Below are 26746 nucleotides of genomic sequence, written 5' to 3'. Positions count from 1 at the left end.
AGTGTTTTCCAGGTTTTTGCCCAGTTATTGGATGTCAAACTTCTAAAGAGAGATTTTTTCTCACCCAGGTAACGATGAAGGAAGTTGCTTTTCTTTTCTGCGATTCATTGATGTGTCGCCCTCTGAAATGTCAAATGTGATGCTTCAAGGGATGCTTGCAAGGTGAGTGCAGTTGGTATGAGACTAACGTGTATGTGTCTAAAATTCAGTAGGCAAGCTTGTCCTCTTGTACCAAGTGTATCTGGTGTCCAAATTATGATGGTAGACGAATGGGACAAAAATCAAAACTACTCTTGTGGAGGATAACCTATCCCCATTTTGGTGTTTATGTCACTCCATTGAGGAAATATAAAATATACCTGAAATACTGTCCCTTTTAAAAATGCATGTTGTGGGTGACCAGGTGATAACAGATGGAAAAGGCCATCGATTCATCAGAAGGTGCTTCTCGAGTCAGTGAAAGTAATCGAGTCACTGGATGGGCAGAAATTTGATGATAGAGGAAGTATTAGATAGATTTTCTGTACTTAAAAGTTGAAAAGGCACCTGGTCTGGATGAGTCACCTCGACCTCATGAGTTGTACCCATGGGTATTTCGGAAGCAAGGGTGGAAATTGTCAACACAGACAATCTGTCATGAGAATCAGAGGTGGTGTCAGAGGACTGGAGAATTGCAAATGTCACACTTCTGTTCAAGAAATGGTGCAAGTACAAACCCAGTAGCGGCATGCCATTAAGTTTAACATCAATGGTGGAAAAGTGTTTTGAAACAACCTGAACATACAGAATAGGAGCAGAAGCAGGCTATTCAGCCCCTTGAGTCTGTTCAGCTACTCAGTAAGATCATGGCTGATCTGTTTGTGCTGAGCTCCCCATATATCCCCAATAACCTTTGATTCCCTTGCCCAACATCAATCTGTCTCTGCCTTAAAAATATTCAGTGATGCTGCTTCTACTACTTTGAGGCAGTATGTTCGAGTAATTCAGAACAAAATTAACAGTCACTTGGGCAAATACAGATGGATTAAGGAAGCCCAAAACCGAATTGTTAAAAGCAAATTGTGTTTGAGTTTTTTTTTTGATGAGGTAACAGAGGATTGATGAAGATTAATGTGGTACACATAGATGTCCAAAGGCATTTGATAAAGTGCTACACAATGGGCTTGTCAGTAAAGTCAGTGCCCATGGGATAAAAGGGACAATGGCAGCATGGATATGACATTTGCTAAGTGATAAAAAACAGAGTATTAGTTTTATGGCCTGGAGGACAGTATACAGTGGAGTTTTCTAGGGTCAGTATTAAGATCTGTTTTCCTGATGTCTGTTGATAAACTTTGGTGCAGGACATAATTTCAAAATTTATTGATTATCCAAAACTTGGAAGTGTTGTCAAACTGTGAGCAGAATGGTACTATGTTACGAGAGAGCACAGATGGGCTAGTGGAATGAGCAGAGAAGTGTACAGTAAATAATTTTGTAGGAAGATTAAGAAAGGCAAAGGGGATATGTGAGCAAAAGGATCTGGGGGTAAATGTGCATAAATCACTGAAGGTAGCAAGGCAACTTGAGGAAGCAGCTAATAAAGCAAACGGGGTCCTGGGCTTTATAATTAGGATGAAAGCAAATTACAGCGGATGCTGGAATCTGAAACCAAAAGAGAAAACACTGGAAAATCTCAGCAGTTCTGGCAGCATCTGTGAGGAGAGAGAGAGAGTTGACATTTTGAGTCCAAATGACCCTTTATTAAAGCTTTAACAAAGGGTTATCTGGGCTCAATACGTCAGCTCTTTTCTTTCCTTACAGATGCTGCTAGACCGGCTGAGATTTTCCAGTGGTTACTCTTTTGCTTTATAAAAAGGGGTATCAAGTACAAAAATAAATAAGTTGTGATAACCTGGATTAAAAACAAAACTAGCTTGCCTCCACTGGAGTTTTGTGTCAATTCTGGGCACCACACTTTGGGAAGTATGTGAAGGAATTATAGAGGGTACAGAAAAGCTCCAACTGATTGGAGAAGCTGTAGCTGTTCTTCTTGGAGAAGAGATGATTAAATTTAGTGGAGGCAGATTCAATTATTTTCTAAAGAGAATGAAACAATTATCTGAAAATTTAAAAATTGCGAGGCCGTAGGAAGAAGGATCAGAGTGGGACTAGGTGAGTTACTCTTGCAGGGAGCTGGCATAAGCACAGTGAACTGAATGATATCCTGTATGATAACCATTTTGAATGTACGTCTGAAATACGTTGCCAAGTCTCATCAGAAGCTGGCTCATGAAACGAGCTGTCTCCTGGAACAGACAGCACAGCATTGATGTGGAAGGTTCTCAATTAATCTTGCCTCTCTCCTTAAAGACCCTCCTTTAAAAAAAACAATCTCTTTCACTAAGCTTTTTTTACTACTCTAACCTATGTTGATTTGTCAGCTTACACTTCTCTGAAGCACCATGGGACTTTAATGCAGGTTATTGTTACTGAAGACTCTATCCTACCAGCCTTGCTCCAAAATTATTTTGGTATTTATCCTGAACTCTTAAACTGCTCTGTAATTGCTGTGTTCCCACCCCTCCTGGTGTGTAAGCAGATCTTCCCTTCTCTGTACAGGAGGCTGCAAGGCACCTGTTTGAGGAATTATTGTAGTCATCTGTTCCTAGATGGTGCTGATTGGGAATAATTGTATCACATACTCAACTTCTCGCATGATCAAAGCAAACAGGGATTTGAACTGAGCCTGCTGGTTATTTTTGATTATTTCCTGGGTTATTTGTTTCTCTGTGGACTTTGACAGGACATGTTAATTCCAAGCAATGTTCTAACAGCATTCCCATTACTCACAGCCACAAATCAGCCTGACTGTTATCTTCTGTATAATTGCTGAGTGAAGCTTTTAATTACTCTGCGGAGGAGCAAGGTCCAGTTCCTTTGGAGAATGACTGCAAGCACTGAAGGCTGCCTCTGGGTGACGAGTGTTTCGACTGCAGATGGCTCAGTCTATCTACACTAACTGAACAATTGCATAGGTTTTCAAAATGGTTATTCTCACAATTGTTCTTTCCCAGCCTTTTCTTCTTCCCGACTCTGACCTGGCTTTGCATGCAGGTGCTTTACTATTTCTGAAATGCTGAGATTTTGAGATAAGAATGCTGCCCTGTTATAGTTAAAGAGCACAGACTATTGGTGGAAATATGCGCACTGGGTGATCTTTTTATTTTTAGGGCAGCCATACCTTTAAGTGCAGTAACTCATTAAAGTATAGAGTAAAATTCAGGACATCTCAGTGTCACCTTTTCCTCTCCACAGATGGTTAGCTCTTTTTTTATCACAGAAAGCTTCCTACAGGCTTCACCATGCACGTAGTTGGAGAGAGAGTGAGGTGAAGAGGCAACATCTGAACAGCACTGATTTGATCATATGGGTGGATGCCTGCACGTCTTTCCCCAACATTCACAGCAGCCAAAGTTTCCAGGTGAGAACGAGAATGAACAAGTCATAGTGTTTCCAGGTTTTAAAACATCCGAGTTGAATCAGAACGACTATTAGATGAAATGTACAGTGGGGCTCAAACTATTTACCTGAGCATAGGGAAGAGAATATCATCTCTTGAGTATTAAATCATTTATTTGATATAAATGCAGCACCAAAAAGGTTGGTCCATAAGTAATTCTTTCTCCTTTTTTTCCATTTGTTCATGGCACATGGGCCTTGCTGGCTAGGTCAGCATTTAATGACAGCCTCTAGTTGTCCTGGTGGTGAGCTACTGCCTTGTCATCCATGTGCTGTAGATACATTCACATTGCTGTTAGGGTGTTCCAAGACTTTGATCCTGAAAGATCCTGACAATGAAGGAAATGTAATTTTGATCCAAGCCAGGGTAATGGAGGGCTTGGAGAGAAATTTGTAGGTGGTGGCGTTCCTATGTGTCTGTGACCCTGTCCTTTTAGATGGTGGACGTTGTGGATTTGGAAGATGCTGAGGAGTATTGGTGAGTTGCTGTAGTGCATTTTATCAATGTGTATACCTCTACCACTGCGTAGGTGGCAGAAGGGATGAGTGTTTAATACAGCAGGTGGGGTACCAACTGGGCAGTTTTGGATGGTGTCGAGCTTGTTTTATGTATAGTTGAAACTACTCTCATCCAGGCAAGTAGAGTATTCACCACAATTCTGACTTTGAGCCTTGGCAACAAGCAATTCCTCATCTCTGACCTGCTCTTGTAGCTATGGAATTTATGTGGCTGTCCCAGTTAGGTTTCTCATAGAATCATCGAATTCTTACAGTGCCATTCAGTCCATTGAGACTGCACTGACTTTGTGACAAAGCATCTCATGCAAGCGCTATCCCTGTAACAGTTAAATATTTATCCCAGTAATCCCCCTAATCTACAAATCTTAGGAGTGTGGAAGGAAACCGGAGCATCAAGAGGAAACCCATGCAAACTTGGAGAAAATGTACAGACTCTACTCAGTCACCCAAGGCTGGAATCGAACCCAGGTCCTGAAGCTGTGAGGCAGTAGTGTTATCCACTGTGCTGTCCTTTTCTGTCAGTGGCAGTCCCCAGGATGATGACAGTGTGGGCCCAGCAATGGTAATACCAATAAATGTCATGAGGAGATGATTAGTTTTGCTCTCGATGGAGATGGTCATTGCCTTGTACTTGTGTGGCGCCAATGTTGTACCATTATTAATGAATGCCAGTGTCATACCACTTATCAATGTGCACCCACTCGCATCCAGGCTCATGCTGCTTGTTAAACAGATGCCAGGCGAATCTTGCAGTTCGCACAGCTAGCATTTGCTGACAGTGCAGTTAATAAAGAGCATTTCATTTTTTTTAAGGAACAAGATTGAGTGAATCCTGTAATAGTGCATTGAGGCACTTGCCTGCTTCAACTGTTTGAGTGAAGTATTTTGTCAGAATTGAATGTCTGAATCCCGAAGGATTTTGTCATTCCATGGTAGTGTATCAGAACGGAAGCTCAAACCTGAGCCTTTTCATTTGTAAAGTCAACTGAAACATGTTGGGACAGGGAATGCCCACTGTCCATTTCTTCAGTTGGTAACTTACAGACACTCTGCAGTGAATTGTTGTTGAGAATTGCAGTTTTGATGAACAATCTGTTTGTGTCACAGGATCTTTGTTTTACTGGCTATTGCAAAGCAATAATCAGCCATTCACAGCACCTTGTCCATCGACGGAAATTGGCTACCTCATCCATCCGCCACAGTCAACCCACAGAAATGCCAGCCTTCCTTTATAACAACATACCCAAGGTAAGCATCCAAATCCATTCATTTGGCTTTCACAGTCACGGGGGAGCATTGCAGGTTGGAAATCGTATCTGTTTTGGGAGGACTGGGAGTCAAGTATTTCACATGAAGAACAATTATCTTAATGACAGTAGATCACCAGAAAATACCTTCTGCACAAATTGCTGTAATAAATGACTATTTGAGTATTTTGAAATGTTTAATTTATTACACTAAAACAATTCAATCTAACAGAAATGATTTGGATCAGTAACATGAGTATTTTATGGGTTGTCAGATGGACCAGTTGGTTGGTTTACAGTAGCTGTACTTTCAAAGCCCTAGGTCTATAAATAGATAGCATTGTTTGTTTTCTGGGTTGCTGGACAGAGTTAGATTATTGTGGGGTTTGCTATACCTGTGTAAACAGCCAGCTGTATTATCACTGATAATGTGTATCTCACAGCAACCAACCAGCACAGCATACTTTCTACATGAGTAGAATGATGGGCATTTTTTTCCAAGTTCTTTTGTATGCTTGTTCTCTACTGTTTGCAATGTTTCCTTTATTGCAGTATAATTTTGTTTGTTTATTCTTGGGATGTGAATACTGCAGGCAAGGACAGAATTTATTGCCCAGTTATATTGCCTTTGTGCAGGTGGTGTGCTGGTGGTGGCAAACTGCTACTGACCATGTGGTGCAGGTGCACCCACAATGCTGCTAGGGAGGGACTTCCAGGATTTTGACCCAGTGATAATTAAGAAATGGTGATATAGTTCCCGATAAGGGTGCTGTGTGACTTGGAGGGGAACTTGCAGGTAATGGTGTTCACCGTGTGTCTGCTGCTCTTGTTTTACTACATGGTGAAGGTCGTAGGGTGGAAATTATTGCCAAAGGAGCCTTAGATGCTACAGTGCATTTGTAGATGTTACCCACTGCAACCACTGTGCAAAGATGGTGGAGTGAGCAGATGTTTCAGGATACGAGATGAACTACCAATTAGGCAGTTTTCTTTATCCAGCATACTGTTGAGCTGCACTCATCCAGACAAGTGGAGAGTATTCTGTCACATTTCTGCATTGTCTGGGCTTCGGAGGCATGAGGTGAATTTCCAACTTCTGACCCGCTCTTACAGCCACAGTATTTGTATTTACGGGCTTGTGTGGGCTCGCACCCTCTCACTCGTTCTTCGTTCCCATTTTGGGATATTATTTTAGCTTAAAGGAGACAGTTTAAAATGTAATAACCTTACAACATGTCGCATTCCAACACACTTTTCTCTATCTTACCTCTCCATAGAATTGGACACAGCATTACTGTAGTACTGATTTTTTTTTTTGTAATACTATCAAAAATATTTAACTATATTCAGTAAAAGTATTGCTGAAAAGAGGCACATGGTGCTGAAGCTTTCCATCTAGCATACATCAGGACAAATGCCAAATTTCAACAATCGCAAGTTATATTCAGGAGAAAAGGGTAATGATTGATTGGCAAGTTGATTTTGATTAGCTGAGGCTTTGCCATGGAGAAAGCAATGGAATGCTAGGCTCTCCAATCGCCTGAGTAAGTCAAAACAGCACAAGGCTTGAGCTTGTACCTTTTTGTGGCGAACTGGTCCCTTCATATGAAATATGTCACTTCTACCAAGTGTAAATGAGCCACATTATGAGCTTGACTGATTATCTTAAATTTTGTGTTAGTGTACCTGTGTGCACGCACAGAATTGTCAGCAGGTGTTGCTTAAGACAGGGAATCTCACCTAATGGTGGGTGTTTTGTTTTTGGTTTTGCGAGTGCAGGTTCATTGAGCATCTTTTACTCTGCCTATTACAAATAACCAAAAGGAATACGCTGTTTGATTCAATTAGCTAGTCTCTGGGACATATGGTCTATATTTCTGGCATGCACCAACATTGAAATTCATGTGCAACACTGCTCATTTGGAGGAAGGCAGAACGTTCTTTTGGACTGACAGCAGCAGATCATTGTTTGTTGTGTATCACACAAACTTGTGTTAAAGGCTGCCACTTTTCCACTTGAAAGGTATCCGGTATATCTTAAGTTAATCTGGAAAGGCGAAGTATCTCAAAAATTTGAACAACAGGTGAAGCAACATGTATCACTTTGCAGTGGCTACATGAGTGGTACTTTCCACTGGCAGGATACTGCGAACAGTCCAAAAATATGTTCTGCTTCCCACACAATTGGGCAGCATTGTGTTTTAGTGCCAACAAGATGCACGATATGGAGGCCCAGTGATTGGTTGATAGAATCAAATATCATATTCCTTTGATTGTCCACAGTAGATGGAGCACAAGTTTACGCAACCAGCAGTGCTTGCAAAACTCAAAACAAAATGCCTAGTTAGATGCACTTCCTCAAGTGGGAAGCACTTGCTGAACAACCTGAATGTGATAATAGCTCCACACTCCATACCTATTTAAAATAATCAGTCAAGTTCTTAGTATTATTCATTTATGCTTGCTAGAAGCAACCCACATTCGCATGCAAGGATCCCTTCCCTGCAAACAAAACGAATATGTTCAAGCCTTGCGTCTTTTCTGAATTATCTGGGAGCTTAGGGAGCTTATAGTTCCCTGTTGCTTCTTTCATGCAATGCTTTGACCAACCAGAGTTGACTTGCTAACAACCAACACCATTGTCACCTGTAGTCCTCGTTTAGAATTTGGCACCCTTCTGTTTGTCCTGATGAGTGTAGGACAAAACTCTCCACCAACATGTCTCTCTTCAGCAATATTTAAGTTCTAAGGTACTAAACAAATAACAGTTAAGGTGGTACTCTTTCACCATATGATGTTGCTAAGGTAAAATCTTTAAGGTTTAACTTGTAACTGTCACCTGATTGTCTCTGGGCAAAAGTTAGTATGGTTTTATTGTTCCCAATTTCAGGGCATTCCCTTGTCTTAAGTCTCAAATTAGTAACAACGCATTGCACCTTCAGTAAACTGGCACCTCTGCCCACTTCACCAGTATGCCTATGTCGTCCTGCAGTTGTCCATGTTCGCTATTAGAAGCATATATTTGATATCATTCCTCTTTCACTTCTGTCTAAATTCGTGTCTGCGTGGGTTTCCTCGGGTGCTCCAGTTTACTTCCATAGTCCAAAAATGAGCAGGTTTATTGGATTGGCCCTTAATGTTCCAAGGTGTATAGGTTAGGAGGATTATTGGAGTAAATGTGTGGGGTTATGAGGATGGGTGAGGGCTGGGCCTGGGTAAAGTATTCTGTCTGAGAATTGGTGCAGACTCAATGGGCTGAATGGCCTCCTTCTACACTGACAATTCTGAGATGGGAGATCTTAGCTAGATTAATGAAGCTGGGGTTGCTGTGCTTGAAGCAAAAGCAATTGAGGAGTGTTGTACAAGATCATCACAGGTTTGGAAAAGATGAACGACAGAATGCTGCCCCATTAGTTGACGGCACTCAGACTCTGACCCATGTTTAAGGTTTTGCGCAACCATTGCAGGGGCATGTGAGGAGGAATATTTTTACTCCACGAATGGTAATGATTTGGGACTTTATGCCATGAGGGTGGTAGAAGCTGAGACAATGGTAACTTGAAGGAACTAAACTTGCAGGACAGAATGGCGATAGAACAGAAGAATGTGGCTTGACCTGATTGCTTCACGGAGACACAGCATGGACTCAGTGGATTAAATGATCTCCTGTGTTGTAAATGACTCTTCTACTCTGAGCCTTGCTAATGTCCTTTTTGTTTCTTCTCTTCTCCGACTTCTATGTCACAGTTCTTTACTGTAATTCACCCTCCTTCCCAAATGTTTCTTGCATACTCTTGTTTTTCAACTGAACTGTTTAAATCATTTAAAAGCATTTTCGCGGGCTTTTTGTGTTTACCGCTTTAAGAATTCAAAGGGAGTGGAAAGCAGGGATTTGTGGGTAAGCAGGCTTTTAAACAGCACCAGGTGTAAAAGTAGGCCTGGTATAGGCAGCAGGCAGCGGAGTGAGAGGGAAGCAGAGTGAGCTATTAGGGCTTAGGAACAAAGGGCTTTGGAGAAAAGGGCCAGGTAAGTTTGCGTTGAAATTGTTCAATATTACTACAGGGAATAATGGAGGGGCATGTGATGTGCTGTTTCTGTATGATGTGGGAGCTGGTGGACCCCAGGGTCCTTCCATGTGACCATGTCTGCAGTAAGTGCTGGTTGCTGGAGGAGCTCCAGCTCAAAGTAGATGAGCTGGCCTCTGAGCTACAGATACTGAGGCTCATCAGGGGGAGAGAGGGTGCCATTGACAATGGGGTGCAAGAGACATCCACCCCGTCTAGACTGGCTAACTCTAAGGGTCAGGAACAAGAGGGGGCTGCTGAGAGGAGGAAGGAGGGTGGGGACCGGAGGAAGGAGGGTGGGGACCAAATGCCTCAGCCTCTCAATCTGCATAACAGGTTTGAGGTTCTTGCTTCCAGTGTGGACGAGAACGAGGGCTGTGAGGTTGGTGAGCAAACTGCACACGGTACAGTGATGCAGACACAGGACATAGACAAAGAGAAGGTGAAAAGGAACGTAGTAGTAATTGGGGATAGTGTGGTTAAGGGTATTGACACTGTCCTTTGTCACAATGACAAAGTGCACAGACAGGTGTGTTGTCTGCCTGGTGCTCGGGTCCAGGATGTCGCATCTGGGCTGCAGAGGAACCTGGAGTGGGAGGGTGAGAATCCGGTCGTTGTAGTACATGTGGGTGCCAACGACGTAGGCAAAATGCGAACTGAGGATCTGGGGAGGGAGTATGAAAAGCTGGGAATGGAATTAAAAAGTAGAACCGACAAGGTGGTTATCTCCGGACTACTGCCTGAACCAAGTGCAGACGGGCGTAAGGTTGATAAGATTAAGGAAATGAATGTGTGGCTCAGGGACTGGTGTGGGAGGAATGGGTTTGAATTTATGGGGCATTGGCACCAGTATTGGGGTAGGTGGGACCTGTTCAGGTGGGATAGGGTTGGTCTGAACCAGGCTGGGACCAGAGTCCTGGCAAATCGTGTAAATAGGACTGTAGACAGGGCTTTAAACTAATTGGCGGGGGGGGGGGGGGGGAAGACAGGGTGCAAGGGTAGGTGACATTACGGGGACTAAAGTAAAGGAGAGGGGACAGGTAAGGGAAGAGGCCAAGGATGTCCCAATAATGAAGGGAGTAGGGGGCGTGAGTATGGTTGGTGGCATTCTGGCAAATAGGGTACAGGTGAAGGCTGGGATGAAGGCACTTTATCTGAATGCACGAAACATTCGGAATAAAGTGGATGAGCTGGTGGCGCAGATCAGCACAAATGGATATGATCTGGTGGCCATTACAGAGACGTGGCTGCAAGGTGACAGGGACTGGGAGCTGAATGTCCAGGGGTATCAAGTGTTTAGGAAGGATAGGCGGGAGGAAAAAGGAGAGGGGGGGGGCGTAGCTCTGCTGATTAAGGATAGCATCAGGGTGGTAGTCAGGGATGATATAGGAACCAAAGAGCAGAAAGTGGAATCGTTGTGGGTGGAGATTAGGAACAGCAAAGGGAGGAAGATGCTGGTGGGTGTCGTTTATAGGCCCCCAAATAATGATCTGGAGGTGGGGCGGGCTGTTAACGCGCAAATAAATGCGGCGTGCAGGAATGGAACAGCGATAATTATGGGGGATTTCAATCTACATATTGATTGGTCGACCCATGTTGGACGCGGTGGGCTCGAGGAGGAGTTCATGGAATGCTGCCGGGATAGTTTCCTTGAACAGTGTGTGTTGGAGCCGACGAGGGAGCGAGCTATCTTGGATCTGGTGTTATGTAGTGAGGCGGGTAGAATTAGGGACCTTGTGGTGAAGGATCCTCTTGGGAAGAGTGATCGTTGTATGGTGGAGTTTCTGATGCAGATGGAGGAGGAGAAAGTGGGTTCCCGGACATGTGCCCTTTGTTTGAACAGAGGGGAGTACGGTAGGATGAGAGAGGAATTGGCGAATGTTGATTGGGGGAGCGCGTTGGAAGGAAGGTCTGCTGAGGAACAGTGGAGGATCTGTAAGGAGATCTTTCTTGGTGCTCAGCAGAAATTTATTCCGATGGCTAAAAAGGATCGTAGGAGGAGAGATAATCAGCCATGGATAGCAAAGAAGGTAAAGGAAAGTGTTAAATTAAAAGTGGATGCGTTTAGAGTAGCTAAGAGTAGTGGGCGAGAAGAGGATTGGGAGAGGTTTAAATGTCAACAAAGAATGACAAAGAAGTTGATAAAGAAGGGTAGGATAAACTATGAAGCTGGGCTGGCGCTTAATATAAAAAAGGATAGCAAGAGTTTTTATAAAAAGGAAGAGGCTGGCTAGGGTGAACGTTGGGCCCTTAGAGGATGAGAAGGGGGACTTAGTGGTAGGGGATGGGGAAATGGCTGAGGCCTTGAATAACTTTTTTGTTTCGGTCTTCACGGAGGAGGACGTGAATAATTTGCCGGGTGTTAGCGATGGAAAGATGGTAGGAGTGGAGGACCTGAATGACGTTATTGTTACTAGAGAGGCGGTGCTCGACAGACTGGAGGGACTGATTGTGGACAAGTCCCCAGGACCGGATGGAATGCATCCAAGGGTTCTGAAAGAAATGGCGGAGGTGATAGTGGATGCCTTGGTGATTATTTACCAAACATCGCTGGATTCCGGGGAAGTGCCGGAAGATTGGAAAATGGCTAATGTTACGCCGTTGTTTAAGAAGGGTGGCAGGCAAAAGGCAAAGAATTATAGGCCGGTTAGTTTAACGTCTGTTGTAGGTAAAATGTTAGAATCCGTGATCAAGGAGAAAATAGCGAGGCATCTTGAGGAGAATTGTTTGATAGAGCAGGCGCAGCACGGTTTCGTTAAGGGGAAGTCGTGTCTGACGAATTTATTGGAGTTCTTTGAGGATGTGTCTAGGGCGGTGGATAGAGGAGAGCCGGTGGATGTGGTGTTTCTTGATTTTTCAGAAGGCGTTTGACAAGGTGCCTCACAAGAGGTTATTACAGGTCAGGGGGCATGGAGTTGGGGATAGGGTGTTAGCGTGGATAGAGGATTGGTTGTCAAATAGGAGGCAGAGAGTGGGGGTCAAGGGGTGCTATTCGGATTGGTGGTTGGTGACTAGTGGAGTGCCCCAGGGGTCGGTGCTTGAGCCTCAGCTATTTACCATTTATACAGATGATGTGGAGGAAGGAACCGAGTGTATGGTGTCGAAATTTGCTGATGACACCAATATTGGTGGAATGGCAAATTGTGCGGAGGGTGTGGAGAGTCTGCAGAAGGATCTAGATAGGCTGGGCAAATGGGCCAGGAACTCGCAAATGGAATTTAATGTTGGCAAATGTAAGGTTGTCCACTTTGGTAGGAATAATGGTGGGAAGGACTATTACTTACATGGCGAAAAACTGCAGCGTGCGACGGTGCAGAGGGACCTTGGGGTCCTTGTGCATGAGTCGCAAAAACCCAGCCTGCAAGTGCAGCAGGTGGTCAGGAAGGCTAATGGGATGCTGGCCTTCATAGCGAGGGGGATTGAATATAAAAGTAGGGAGGTCTTGCTGCAGCTGTATAGGGCACTGGTGAGGCCGCAGCTGGAGTACTGTGTGCAGTTTTGGTCGCCGCACTTACGCAAGGATATTTTGGCCTTGGAGGGAGTGCAGAGGAGGTTTACTAGGCTGATACCGGAGTTGAGGGGGTTGAACTATGAGGAGAGGTTGAATAAACTAGGCTTGTACTCATTAGAGTTTAGAAGAATGAGGGGAGATCTCATTGAGACATACAAGATGATGAATGGGATGGATAGGATAGAGGTGGAGAGGCTCTTCCCGCTCAAAGGACAGTAGTACTAGAGGGCACAGCCTCAAGATAAGGGGGGGGGGCAGTTTAGATTGGAGTTGAGGAGGAACTTCTTCACTCAAAGGGTGGTGAATCTCTGGAATTCTCTGCCCGTTGAAGTGGTGGAGGCTGCCTCGCTAAATATTTTTAAGACGTGGGTTGATGGGTTTTTGATGGGCAAGGGGATTAAGGGTTATGGGGAGAGGGTGGGAATGTGGAACTGAGACACGACAGATCAGCCATGATCTTATTGAATGGTGGGGCAGGCTCAAGGGGCTAGATGGCCTACTCCTGCTCCTATTTCTTATGTTCTTAATGTAATTTTTGCTGGGATGTTTATAGCTCTGTTACCTTGAACCTATCCTCTTCCCTGCTAGTTGGAAGATATTTAAGCTCTATTGTAATAATGTTATACTTAAATCTCTTACACTGCTGCTCCACTATTTGCTGTAGCATTTTTGCAGCTACTTATTCTGGGTTGAGTCCTCTTTGATCCCATGCATCTCATTCACACACACGTGAAATACAGTTAGTTATGTAGGATTGCAGCAAGATTCTTTAATAGCAAATGAGATGTATGGCCAAACATCATTTTTTAGTGGTGCGCTGGTTGAGAACAATGTTGGTAAGGCACCAGGAAAACACAGTACTCAACTTTAATGTAGTATCATGGGATCCTGAACTATCAAAATCAAAGAATCCCCACAGCGCAGAAGGAGGCCATTCAGCCTATCGAGTCTTTACTGACCACAAGCCCTACTCCCATAATCCCACATCTTTACCTTGCTAATCCCCTGACACCTAGGGTCAATTTAGCATGGCCAATCAAACTAATCTGGGTCCCTCACATTGTGAGACAGCAGTGCTAGTCACCATGCTGCCCGAGAAGAGGCTGAGAGGGGCCCCTCTCCCTGCTGCTTAGCAGTTATCTCAGCATTTGAATTCAACATTAAAGCAGATCTGGTGTGTATAGGACTTAGATCAGGATTTTATTTTTTGCACAGAGGAACTCAGCTATTTTTGTAGTCTGAGCAGGATGGGTTATTGCAGATTTCAGCTTTGGCACTGTTCAGCAGTTGTAGTTTGTGTCAAGGAAGAGGCAGTTCAGTTTCAGTGACTTGTTGTCCAAGGCAAAGCTGCCTACTGTCAGTTTACAGAGGGCAAAAGTTGTATCGACTTGAAGTAAATAGCTTGAATTACATGACCTGGTGAGTCAGTGCTGAACTTCAGTCCATGAACTCCAGTCACCTCATCATCAGGAGGCACTAGAGCCACATGCTGACATAAAGTGCTGATTTTCTGTCGTGCTGTCCTCAAGAGATCATTAACCCAGTTCCAGTCAGTTGTCTAGTAATTACTGTCATTGTCTGAAATGAAAGAAAGCTTATAGAATAGATTAGCATCTTAGTCAGAGTTTACAGGCAGCAATCAAGTCCAGGTGCTATCGACCACAGCATCTGCGAAGAGAAAGGGATGAGAGGGGGCAGGTTTTGGTGATAATGGAAACTGGCTGCACTTCAGTGTTTGCATTTCCTGCCCATCATGTTAAATATTTGCTGCGCGTATATGGGCTGTGTTTGCTCAGCAGTTTGTTCTTTGGCAGGATTAGTTGTGAAGGGCCCTGCCATCCATCTGCAGCAATGTGATAAACCAAAACTTGAAACTTGGCCAGGAGGCGATGACTTCAAGCTCGAAGCACACCATGCATTTCATTCAAAAGAACTGTAGCTTAGAACACACTGGGTTCAGCTTTTTCAAATTCGAACAGATTCCTGCTGTGAAACATCAGAACAGATAGAAATTGCTGCTGGGGTCTGCATTTAGTGCCTGTCTGGTAGTTTGAATCTTCACCAACTTTGGGATTACATGCTAATTGGCTTATGGATTTCAGCCCTTCCAGGGGGGAATTGCAAATAATAACTTGCTGCCAAGCAGCTCTTTTAGTTGTGCAAAAAAGTAACTACAGTTACGCAAAATGCTTTTAAGTAGCACACTGTAACAGTTAGGAAGTCAACAAATATAGATTTAGTTTCTATACCCGCTTGCCTCTGCCAACTCCAGCTTGCACCATCGCCAAACGCGGCCTAGTCAGCATTTTGAAGGACCATCCCTCCATGTTCCAGATCTTCTCCTCCATCATCCCCTTCCCAAGGCAACTTCCCATGCAATCATGGGAGGTGCAACGCCCTGCCCCTTTGCTTCCCCCACCTGCACACAAGGCTTCAAACCCTGCTTCCAACAGAAGCAGTGATTTGCTTGCACTTTTTTTGATTTAGTCTACTGTTGTTGCTGCTCACAATGCAGCTGTCTCTACACTGGGGGGACTAAATGGGTGATAGCTTTGCAAAACACTTCTCAGTCTGCAAACATAATGCCAATCTTCCAGTCATACATCATCTTGCTGTCACACTCTCATTTTTGTGCTCAACCAACTATAATGTTCCAGTGAAGCCCAATGCAGACTGGAGACACAGTACCTCATCTTCTGATTAGGCACTTCTATAATCTTCGGGACTCAATTTCAGACCATGAACTCTGCCCTCTATTTTGAATTTTTTTAAATCTCCCACCTTGTCTGTATCTTTTTTTTATTCATTCATGGGATGTGGACGTCGCCGGCTGGTCAGCATTTATTGCCCCATCCCTAATTGTCCTTGAAGGTGGTGGTGAGCTGCTTCTCTGAATCGCTGCAGTCCACGAGTTGGCCGTCAAAGCTAACAGGGAGGGAGTTCCAGGATTTTGACCCAGCGACTGCGAAGGAATGGCGATATATTTCCAAGTCAGTGGCTTGGAGGGAACTTACAGGTGGTGGTGGTGTTCCCATTTATCTGCTATCCTTGTCCTCTAGATGGAAGTGATTGAGAGTTTGGAAGGTATTGCCCAAGGATCTTTGGTGAATTGCTGCAGTGCATCTTGTACACACGGCTGTTACTGAGCGTCAGAGTTGGAGGGGGTTGAACGTTTGCAGATGTGGTGCCAGTCAAGCGGACTGCTTTGTCCTGGATGGTGTCAAGCTTCTTGCGTGTTGTTGGAGCTGAACCCAACCAGGCAAATGGGGAGTATTCCATCACATCCTGATTTGTGCCTTACAGATGGTGGAAACGCTTTGGGGTCAGGAGATGACCTGCTCTTGTTGCCACTGTGTTTATGTGGTGAGTCCAGTTGAGTTTCTGGTTAACAGTAACTCCAAGGTTGTTGACAGTGGGGGATTCAGTGACGGTTACACCTTTTAATGTCAAGGGACAGTGGTTAGAATGTCTCTTATTGGTGATGGTCGTTGCCTGGCATTTGTGTGGTTCGAATGTTACTTGCCACTTGTCAACCCAAGCTTGGATATTGTCCAGATCTTGTTGCATTTGAACATGAACTGCTTCAGTATTTGAGGAGTCGCAAATGGTGCTGAGCATTGCGTCGTCTTTAGCGAACGTCCGCACTTCTGATCTTATGACGGAGGGAAGGTCATTGATGAAGCAGCTGAAGATTGTTGAGCCTAGGACACTACCCTGAGGGACTCCTGCAGAGATGTCCTGTAGCTGGGATGACTGACCATACACACATAACCATCACCATCTTCATATGTAGGAGGTATGACTTGAACCAGTAGAGAGTTTGCCCCCAATACCCATTGATTCCAGTTTCGCTAGGGTTCCTTGATGCCACACTCGGTCAAATGGCATTGATGTCAAGGGCTGTCACTCTCTCCTCGCCTTTGGAATTCAGCTCTTCTGTCCATGTTTGAACCAAGGCTATAATAAGATCAGGAGCTGAGTGACCCTGGCGAAACCCAAACTGGGTGTCACTGAGCAGGTGCTGCTTGATAGCACTGATGACCCCATCCATCACTTTACAGATGATTGAGAGTAGACAGGGCGGTAATTGGCCTGTTTTTTTCGTATACAGGACATGCCTGGGCTATTTTCCACATTGTTGGGTAGATGTCAGTGATGTAACTGTATTGGAAGAGCTTGGTTAGGAGAGCGGCAAGTTCCGAAGCACAAGTCTTCAGTACTAATCCCAGTATGTTATCAGGGCCCATTGCCTTTGCTGTATCCAGTGCTTCCAACATGTGAAGTGAATCAAATTGGCTGGAGACTGGCATCTGAGATGCTGGGGATCATTGGAGAAGGCTGAGATGGATCATCCACTTGGCACTTCTGGCTGAAGATTGCTGCGCACACTTCAGCCTTATCTTTTGCACTGATATGCTGGGCTCCTCCATCATTGAGGATGGGGATAACTGTGGAGCTGCCTCCTCCAGTGTGTTGTTTAATTTGTTTGTCATCGTTGTCAACTGAATGCAGGAGGACTACAGAACTTGGATCTGATCTGTTGGTCATATGTTCGCTTAGCTCCGTCTATCACTTGCTGTTTTTGCCATTTGGCATGCTAGCAGTCCTGTTTGGTAGCTTCACCAGATTGACACCTCATTTTTAGGTATGCCTGGTGCTGCTCCTGGTACACCCACCTGCACACTCCATTGAACTCGGGTTGATCCCCTGGCTTAATGGTAATGGTGGATATGCCAGGCCATGAGGTTTCAGATTGTGCTGGAGTACAATTCCACTGCTGTTGGCCCACAGCGCCTCATGGATGCCCAGTTTTGAGTTTGGTTCGACGTCTGTCCCGTTTAACACATGTTCCCATGTTTTTGCTTTCAGGCAGCGCTGACCCTTTTTCTGCTATTAACATATTCTGCTATTTTGCTTTAATAGAGTGCTGCCCTTCATTCTGCTATTAATTCTGGCTTTTACTGTTTAATACTATCATTTTGTTTTGTATTTCATGACATCTTTGTTATTTAATATCTCCAATCTATCCCTGGCTTTCTATTTTGCTCCATTTATTTCTCCCCTTTTTCAACAGCATAAAGCCCAGCATATTTTTATCACCTTCCATTTCCGAAGAAGAGTCATATTGTACAAGCATGAACCCTTGTTTCTCTCACCACAGACGCTACCAGACCTGCTGAGTTATTCCAGCATTTTCTGTTTTTATGATAATTATAGAAATCTGATGGCAAGTGGATCTCTTGGAGTCAGTAGACTGCAGGCATGCCGACTCGAAAACTTGCATCATGAAATTATATTACATTCTCTCAATATAGTTAAAATTGAAAAGTGGCGCATAGGGGGAATTTGATCATCATACGTATCACCAGCCAATTAGCTCTGTGGGAGAAGTGTTGCGATTTAAAACCGTTGAGCTTTCAACATGGTTCAGTTAGTAAGGCTCCACCTTTGAATTCAAGTTGTGGTTTCAAACTCACTCCGTGATTTGAGCACATAGTTGAGGCTCAAGCTGTAGTCAGTACTAGGTTTACTGCTTTCAGGGTGACAAAGTCAGGAACATAATCAGTGTATTGATGCTTACTGAGGGTGGTGCTAACTGTGCAGTAGTGAGGTTGACACTAGCTGTGCACTATTAATGGGTAGGTACCATGAGAGTGACACTAACTATGCAGTGTACTGATGTTCAGTGTAGTGAGTTTGACACAGTGTAGTAAATTGAAGTCTTTGACCTGGGCATTGTGATAAAAATAATACTGAGTCAATCTGGTAGCAATTTCCAAGGAGTGTACATGCATAGTTGAAATTGTGATGTTGCTGTATTTGTCAACTAAATACTCTAATGCACCAAAAAAGCTCATGTTTCATTAGTTCATGTGTAAGTAAACTTTTAACTGTAGTTCATCCTAATTACTGCCATACAGCCTCACTGATGCTAAAAGTTAACTTTTATAAGTGTGGAATCTTGTTTCTTCACAGTTTTAGTCATTTTTGGAGATATGAATAATTTTCACATTTTCTTTGTCTCTATCTCTCCCAGTCCTGTCTGTCTTTCTCTCCTCCCTCTCTCTCTTTCACTTCCTGCATTTGATTGGGATTGAATTAAATATTGTAATTTAGATTTTTAGTTTAGATCTCTGCGCCAGTAAGAATTTGTCAGTCTGGTTCAGGAGACAGACAATTGCATACCCACATCTTGCATGCCGTTGAAATGGATTTTTAATTCCAGTGAACTCCTACAGAAGCCCAGAATGTCACTGTAATGAATGACTAGAGTCAATCATTTGCTGCTGATGACAAGATGTGGGTCACCATGCATAATGAGATTGGTATTAACTATAAACTGTATCGATGTAACTATTTTTCTGTTAACACTTTTGTCCTGCCTTATCTGTCTTAGGTGACTGCTGTTCCACGGGACATCTACTGTTGTGATCGGAGTGCAGAGTACGAGCGCCGATTAATGAGGGAAGGGGGTCACCTCACTGCCAAACAGTGCCTCTTGTATGGAACTCCAGATCTAGCTCATCATTGGAGAAATCGGTTGTCCTTTTTCTTCCTTGAAAGTCCTGGGGGCTTGTTAGCTGTTCAGTCCAGACATGGCTGGTCTTTCATTCGGATCCCTGGTAAGTAGATGAGAACTCCCCCCCCCCCCCCCCCCCCCCCCCATTGTTTTATTATATAGTTGTATAAGAGATGCATGCAAGTCTGTTATGAGCTCAAATCTTCAAATGTGGGACCTTGATTGATCGTTTGTTTCTATCACATTATGACTGCTTTGAGGAAATTGCATGAAATCGAGATGCAATTTGTGTGCTGGATTTCAGCTACTGTAGGTTACTTCCTATCCTTTAACATTCAGGCTGGAGGTAAGTATTTGCATGCATTCCCACTGGAGTACGATTGCCCTATTAATCCTCTAAGGATTAGAAAACAACTGGCAAATTGTGCATGCAAAAATCAGGTGGGCCCTTCTCAGGGTTGGTAAAACATATATGAAGACTACCAATTGTCTAGGGTGCTTCTGCCCTGTACAACCATTCACAAAATTGCAGACTTGACAACAAGAACCTACAAATTGAGCAGTCAATTTTTTTTTGCCAGTAGCACCTTGTGGAGGAAATTCTGGGCCTCTGACACCACAGGACTGCCTTGATGAGTGCTCTTAAACTGGACATAGGCCTGTACTTAGTTTTATCCTTGAATGGAAGGTGCAAATCACTGGCAAAGCTTGCATTTGTTATTCATCCCTAATTGACCTTGCGAAGCTGATGGTGAGCTACATTCTTGAATGGCTGCAGTTTATCTGTGTTGATAGACCCAAATGCTGTTAGCACGGGAATCCAGGATTTTGATTGTTTTTTAAGTTGAGATGTTGTATGGCCTGGAAGGAAGTTTGTGATGTTGTTAGTGTTCCATGTGTCTGCTACACTCTGATGTGGATGTGCTGGCGTTGGACTGGGGTAAACACAGTAAAAAGTCTGACAGTAAAAAACCTGGTGGTGTCAGACCTTTTACTCTGCTACACTCTGGCAGAGATCAGAAGGTGCTGTTCGAAGAGCCTTGCTGCACTGCTGCACTTTTTTGATATGTTGCATGCTGATATCCTTATGCATCAATGAGTAAATGTTTAATGTTATGAATTGGGTGCTGATCAAGGCAGCCTCTTTGTTCTGGATTGTGTGGAGCTTTTTGAGTGTTGTTGAAGTTGCACTCAAGTAGGCAAGTGGAGAGTATTTCATCACTTTCCTTACTTGTGCCTTGTAGTTGGCTGTCAGGCTTTTTGGAGGATTCAGTGATGACAATGCTGCTGTGTCATGCACAGGTGGCTAGATTCTGTCTTGCTGCTGGAGATGGTCATTGTCTGGCATTTATGGCACAATTGTTACTTGCAACTTTTCAGCCCAAGCCTGGATGTTGTCCAGGCCTTGCTGCTTATAGGCGTGGACTGATTCTGTATCTGAGAAGTAGCATTGAACATTGTGCAATCATCAGTGAATGCTTCCACATCTGAATTTGTTGGAGGTAAGGTTTTTGATGAAGCAGCTGAAGATGGTTGGGCCAAGGACACTACCGTGATTAACTCCTGTAGCAATATCCTCCAACAACCACATCTTCCTTTGTGCTGCATATCACTCCAACCACTGCAAAGATTTCCCTCTGATTTCCTCTTTTACTGAAAGGATGCACTAATGTCTAAAAGCTGAGAGATTGGAGGAGGAACTGATGAAAGTGCCTACTGTTAGATATCCTGCAGATGGATCCCAGTTCAGTGAATCCACTGTCTGAAATATCCTGCAGAAAAATTGCAATTGTAGGTGATGACCCTTGTCTTTCTACATGTCTACTACTGGGGATATAATCGAATCCTAAAATGGTTCCATAGAATCCCTACACTAAAGAAGGGGACCATTCAGCCATCGAGCCTACACCATTAATAATCCCATCTCAATCTTATCTCTTTAATTCCATGTATTTACCCTGTCAATTTCCTGACCCTAAGGATCAATGTCACACAGTCAGTCAACCTTGCTTGCATATCTTTGGAAGTAGAATATCTGGAAGAAACTCGTGCAGACACGGGGAGATTGTGCAAACTCCACACAGTCACGCAAGCAATCCCACTCCCCGTTCTTTTGCCATGGCCCAGCTAATGTCCTTCATTTAGGTACTTCATGAAATTCCCTTTTTGCAACCTACAGTTGACTTTACTCCCAGCCACGCTTTTGGGCACTGCATTCCAGTTACTAACCACTTAAGAACATAAGAACTAGGAGCAAGAGAAGGCCATCTGGCCCCTTGAACCTGCTCCGCCATTCAGTAAGACCATGGCTGATCTTTTTGTGATCAGCTTTTGTGGACTGAGCTCCACTTACCCACCTGCTCACCATAACCCTTAATTCCTTTACTCTTCAAAAATGTATCTATCCTTGCCTTAAAAACATTCAATGAGGTAGCCTCAACTGCTTCATTTGACAGGGAATTCCACAGATTCACAACCCTTTGTGTGAAGAAGTTCCTCCTCAACTCTGTCCTAAATCTGCTTCCCCTTATTTTGAGGCTATGCCCCCTAGTTCTAGTAAAACTAGAAACAACTGCCCTACTTCTATCTTATTTATCCCCTTCATAATCATATGTTTCTATGAGATCCCCCCTCATTCTTCTGAATTCCAATGAGTATAGCCTCAGTCTACTCAGTATCTCCTCATAAGCCAACCCTCTCAACACTAGAATCAACCTAGTGAATCTCCTCTGCACCCCCTCCAGTGCCAGTATATCTTTTCTCAAGTAAGGAGACCAAAACTGTACACAGTACTCCAGGTGTGGCCTCACCAGCACCTTATACAGCTGCAATATAGTTCTTAAACTCCATCCCTCTAGCAATGAAAGACAAAATTCCATTTGCCTTCTTAATTACCTACTGCACCTGCAAACCAACTCCTCAAGATTCCTGCACAGGGACATCCAGGTTCCTCCTGCGCAGCAGCATGCTGCAATTTTTTACCATTTTAAATAATAGTCCATTTTGTGTTATTATTACCAAAATGGATGACCTCACATTTACCAACATTGTACTCCATCTGCCAGTCCCTCACCCACTCACTTAGACTATCTATATCCCTTTGCAATGTTTTCTGCACACTTTGCTCTTCCACCCATCTTGGTGTTATCTGCGAATTTTGACACACTACACTTGGTCCCCAACTCCAAATCATCTATGTAAATCATAAACAATTGCAGCCCCAACACTGATCCCTGAGGCACACCACTAGTCACTGATTGCCAACCAGAAAAACACCCATTTACCCCCACTCTTTGTTTTCTGTTAGTTAACCAATTCGCTATCCAAACTAATACATTACTTGTAACACTGTGCACCTTTATCTTATGCAGCAGTCTTTGGTGCAGCACCTTGTCAAATGCCTGCTGGAAGTCAAGATACACCACATCCACAGGTTCCCCATTTTCCACTGCACATGTAATGTTCTCATAGAATTCTACCAAATTGGTCAAACATGACCTGCCTTTCATGAACCCACTTACTGTGTAGAAACTATGCTTACTATGTAGTAACAATTTCCTCACAACCTCTAGTAACTGTGTCAATTACTTTATAATTGTATCCTCTAGTTCTTGGTCCATGCACCAATGGAAGTAGTTTAGCGCTCATAAATTTCTGAACTTCTCATGATTTTGAATACTTCTGTCCAATACCTAATTTATTTAATACCTAAAAATTAATTTAATTCCTAAAAGTCATCGCCTGAGGAAAAACATCCCAGCTTAGAACCATAAGAGCCTTTGCAGTGGGAATGGATGTTGTTCGGGCCATCGAGTCTACACTAACTCTCTTCCCTCCCCCTCCCCCTCCCCTATGACCCAGCTATCTTCAATGGTTTATGCCCCCAGCTTTCTGTTTCTACAATTGTATGTGTTGTTGTGTATTCATCTCCTCACTTTTCCGATCAAAGTGTTATCATTTTGCATTTTTCTGCATCTATTACTATCTGCCACATGTTTGCCCATTCTGTCTTTGTTCTGTTGAAGTTTATCATTATATTCCTCATAGATCACAATACCTGCAAGGTTTTGTCATCTGAAATTTTTGAAACTATGCCCTGTACATCCAATGTCATTAATAGACATTAAGAAAATCAGTGACCTTGGGAAGGATCTGGAAGAACACCATTGTACACCTTACTCCTTCCCACTCTTGTTCTGTTTTCTGTCATACAGCCAATTTTACATCTATGCTGCCACTGTGCCTTTTAATTCACAGCTTCAACTCTGCTGGCAAGCCAATTATGTTACTTTATCAGATGTCTTTTGGAAGTCCATATACAACTACTACAGTGAAATTACCCATATCAAAGAAATTAGTCAAGTTAGTTAAGCACAATTTGTTTAACAAAATTGCTAGCTTTCCACAATTAATCCATAGTTGTGCACATGATTGGGTTATTATTTTTCAAAGCCTTCCCACTATAGAGGTGAAACTGATGGTCTTTTGCGCTTGGTTTATCTTTGCTTTTTTTTTACAAGAATGTGCTATTAGCAATTCTCCTCCAGCAATATCCCTGTTATCAAAAACCATTGGAAGACTGTGGCCAGTTCCTCTATAATTTCCATCTTTTACTTCTCAATATTCTTGGAATATATCCATCCAGTCCTGCTGACTTGCGTAAGCACAGCCAGCCATCCTAATAGGTCATCTATCATTGTTTAGCCCTCAACTACCTTTCTTTAATAATGACTTTGGTATCATCTTTATCCTTGGTAAAGACATGAAAAGTATCCATTTAATACCTCAGCAGACCTTCTGCCTGTAGCTCTGTGTAACTTTCCTTTTAGGTCTCTTATTGGCCTCCCTCCACCTAACTATTTTTCACTATTTCTATGTCTACCAAATACTTTTGGATTCCCTATTAGCTGCTCATACTCTTTGCTGCTCATTTCTTTTTTCACTTCTGCTTTGAACTTTTTATATTCAGCGTGGTTTTCTCATTATCCATTTGACCTATATTACACCTACTTTTCTGCTTCATCTTGTTCTCTATTTCTTTCATCATCCAAGGTGCTCTGCTTTGTTTGTCCTATCTTTCCACCTTGTGGGAATGTTTCTCACCTGTACCAAAAACAGATCCCCTTTATAGGTAGCCCAGTTTTGCCTGCCAACTTTGGACTTGTCCAAGGTAAACTGAAGTCACTCTGAAACCTCTGAAATTCATACCATTCCAATTTTGTATTTTTACTCTGGATTGTTCCTTGTTCTTTTCTGTGTTGAACCTAAACCTTATGATCACTCTATCCTAAATATTCCCTGATGGACGATTGATTTTTTTTTGACCACCTTGTTCCTCAGAACCAGATCCTGCAGTGCCTTCTCTTGTTGACCCAGAAATATACTCAACCTGTAAATTCTCTTTAAACACACTTCAAAAACTTCCCACTCTTTTTTTTTTAACACTATTATCCCACTCAATATTAAGAGGTCCCGTTGTAACCTTCAGTTCTTGCACTTTTCTGTAATTTCCTTGCAAACTTGCTGTGGTTTCTTAATTCTAAGCAATTGTCTTTGATCGCTCTGTGACTTCCCCTATTTCATACATTTGCATGTGCTGTCAACTTAAGTTAGATGATCTTGTATTTTATCTGACCTCACCTAATACTTTACTATTTATTATTCTGGTGTTATCTATCTCGTTGAACTCTTTGTATAGCTTGTTTCTTCTTTATAATGCTATAACCTGGTTCCCATTCCCCTACGAATTTTGTTTAAAAATCTCTCCAACAATACAAGCAAGCAGCCCTGGTGAGGCATTGCCATGTATTTAAAATAATTGTTGCCTGGGGCGACTTACCTACAAATACCAGTTTTTATCATATTGATGACTCATGTTAAATTGCACGATGAAATATGATATAAAGTTGTAATATTTTAAAGGATGGTCACAGTGAACATTCGTTGTTAATGTCTGATAGAAACAATGATCATTGGTGCATTCTGGGAATGTTTTTGTGTTTTGGCATCTGTAATCTGAAATGATGGGAAATGAAGCTGTATATTTGGTTACTATACTTCATCATTTCTTTCTTGTATATTTGGCTTGTGCTTTTTCAATCATTGGCAAAAATCAAATCTTTAGGCTCCTGATATTGCAGTTTTCCAAAAAAGGATCAGCCAAACAACTGTTTATCCCAAAGAGCTAAGATGGTCAATAAATGCCAACTTTGCCATATAGGGAAATAATGGAACAAGTGGATACATTGGGAATGCATTACAGATGACAGTCAGCTGCATAACTAATATTGGAGGCAGACCAGAATGACCTGGGCATGGGACTACAATATTGGAGGCAGACCAGAATGACCTGGGCATGGGACTGCAATATTGGAGGCAGATTGGAGCGGGAGGGGGAGGCAGGATAATACAGGTGAGAGGAATGGGAAGAATAGGTCAGGAAGGGGGAGAAAGGAACGAGTAAATTGAAAGAGCTTTGCAGAGAATGGCGGGGGAGGGGGGCAACCCACCAAATGAATAACATGATGTAAAATTTCCCTCCATACCAACAACATTAACTGAATGAAGTCATAGTCATAGAATCATCAAAACTGTACAGTGCAGAAGGAGGCCGTTCAGCCCATCGAGTCTGCACTGACGACAATCCCATCCCAAGCCCACACATTTACACTGCTAATCCCTCTGTCCTACACAGCATGGTACACTATAGACAATTTAGTATGGCCAGTCAACTTAATGTGCACGTCTTTGGGACTGTGGAAGGAAACCAGAGCACCCGGAGGAAACTCATGCAGACATGGGGAGAATGTGCAAACTCCACGCAGACAGTGGCCCAAGCCAGGAATCAAATCCAGGTTCCTGGAGCTGTGAGGCAGCAGTATTAACCACTGTGCCACCCTTCTAGCATGTCTTTTGAACTGTTGGAGGAAACTGGAGCACCTCAAGGAAACCCACGCAGACACGGAGAACATGCAGACTCCATACAGTCACCCAAACGGGAAATTGAACCCGGGTCCCTGACGCTGTGAGGCAGCAGTGCTAACTCTGTGCCACCGTGCATCCCTCAAGTCCTTGGCTTTAGTCAGTAAAATTCATTGAAGATCAGGGAACCATGGGTACGGGAGGCATCCATTTTGTTCCTTAAACCTGTTACATCTGCAAAATTGAGCACTGAGGGCAGGAATATACAATACTTAGCATTAACGTTTCCTTTAGTTGGCCACATGGCATGGGACATTTAAGGTCAGTGAGTGGGTGGACCGAACTGTGGCAATAGTGGCACTAGTATGGGTGAAGTGAGATGCACTTTTGCACAATTCTACTAACAGTGGCCTGAAGTGTTGCTCAGTAGCCAGGGCAGGAACTTAACAAACACTGGAGAGGC

The 26746-nt window shown here is 43.3% G+C and overlaps 1 protein-coding gene across 4 annotated transcripts in view; it reads left to right on the top strand.

Moving 5' to 3' along the window:
• ino80 (INO80 complex ATPase subunit) overlaps positions 1-26746 on the top strand; it is a 210204-nt gene that overhangs the window by 104405 nt on the left and 79053 nt on the right. For all 4 annotated transcript variants that reach the window (XM_080202971.1, XM_080202972.1, XM_080202970.1 and 1 more), the window contains exons 23-26: positions 69-162; positions 3298-3463; positions 5128-5268; positions 19240-19465. In XM_080202971.1, coding sequence (XP_080059097.1) covers positions 69-162; positions 3298-3463; positions 5128-5268; positions 19240-19465 — 627 coding nt within the window. The remainder of the gene's footprint in view (positions 1-68; positions 163-3297; positions 3464-5127; positions 5269-19239; positions 19466-26746) is intronic.

Source organism: Carcharhinus amblyrhynchos, chromosome 14, assembly GCF_965287045.1.
Source record: "Carcharhinus amblyrhynchos chromosome 14, sCarAmb.v2.hapA, whole genome shotgun sequence".
NCBI classification, from domain to species: Eukaryota; Metazoa; Chordata; class Chondrichthyes; order Carcharhiniformes; family Carcharhinidae; genus Carcharhinus; species Carcharhinus amblyrhynchos.
This window is presented reverse-complemented; position numbering and strand designations above follow the sequence as displayed.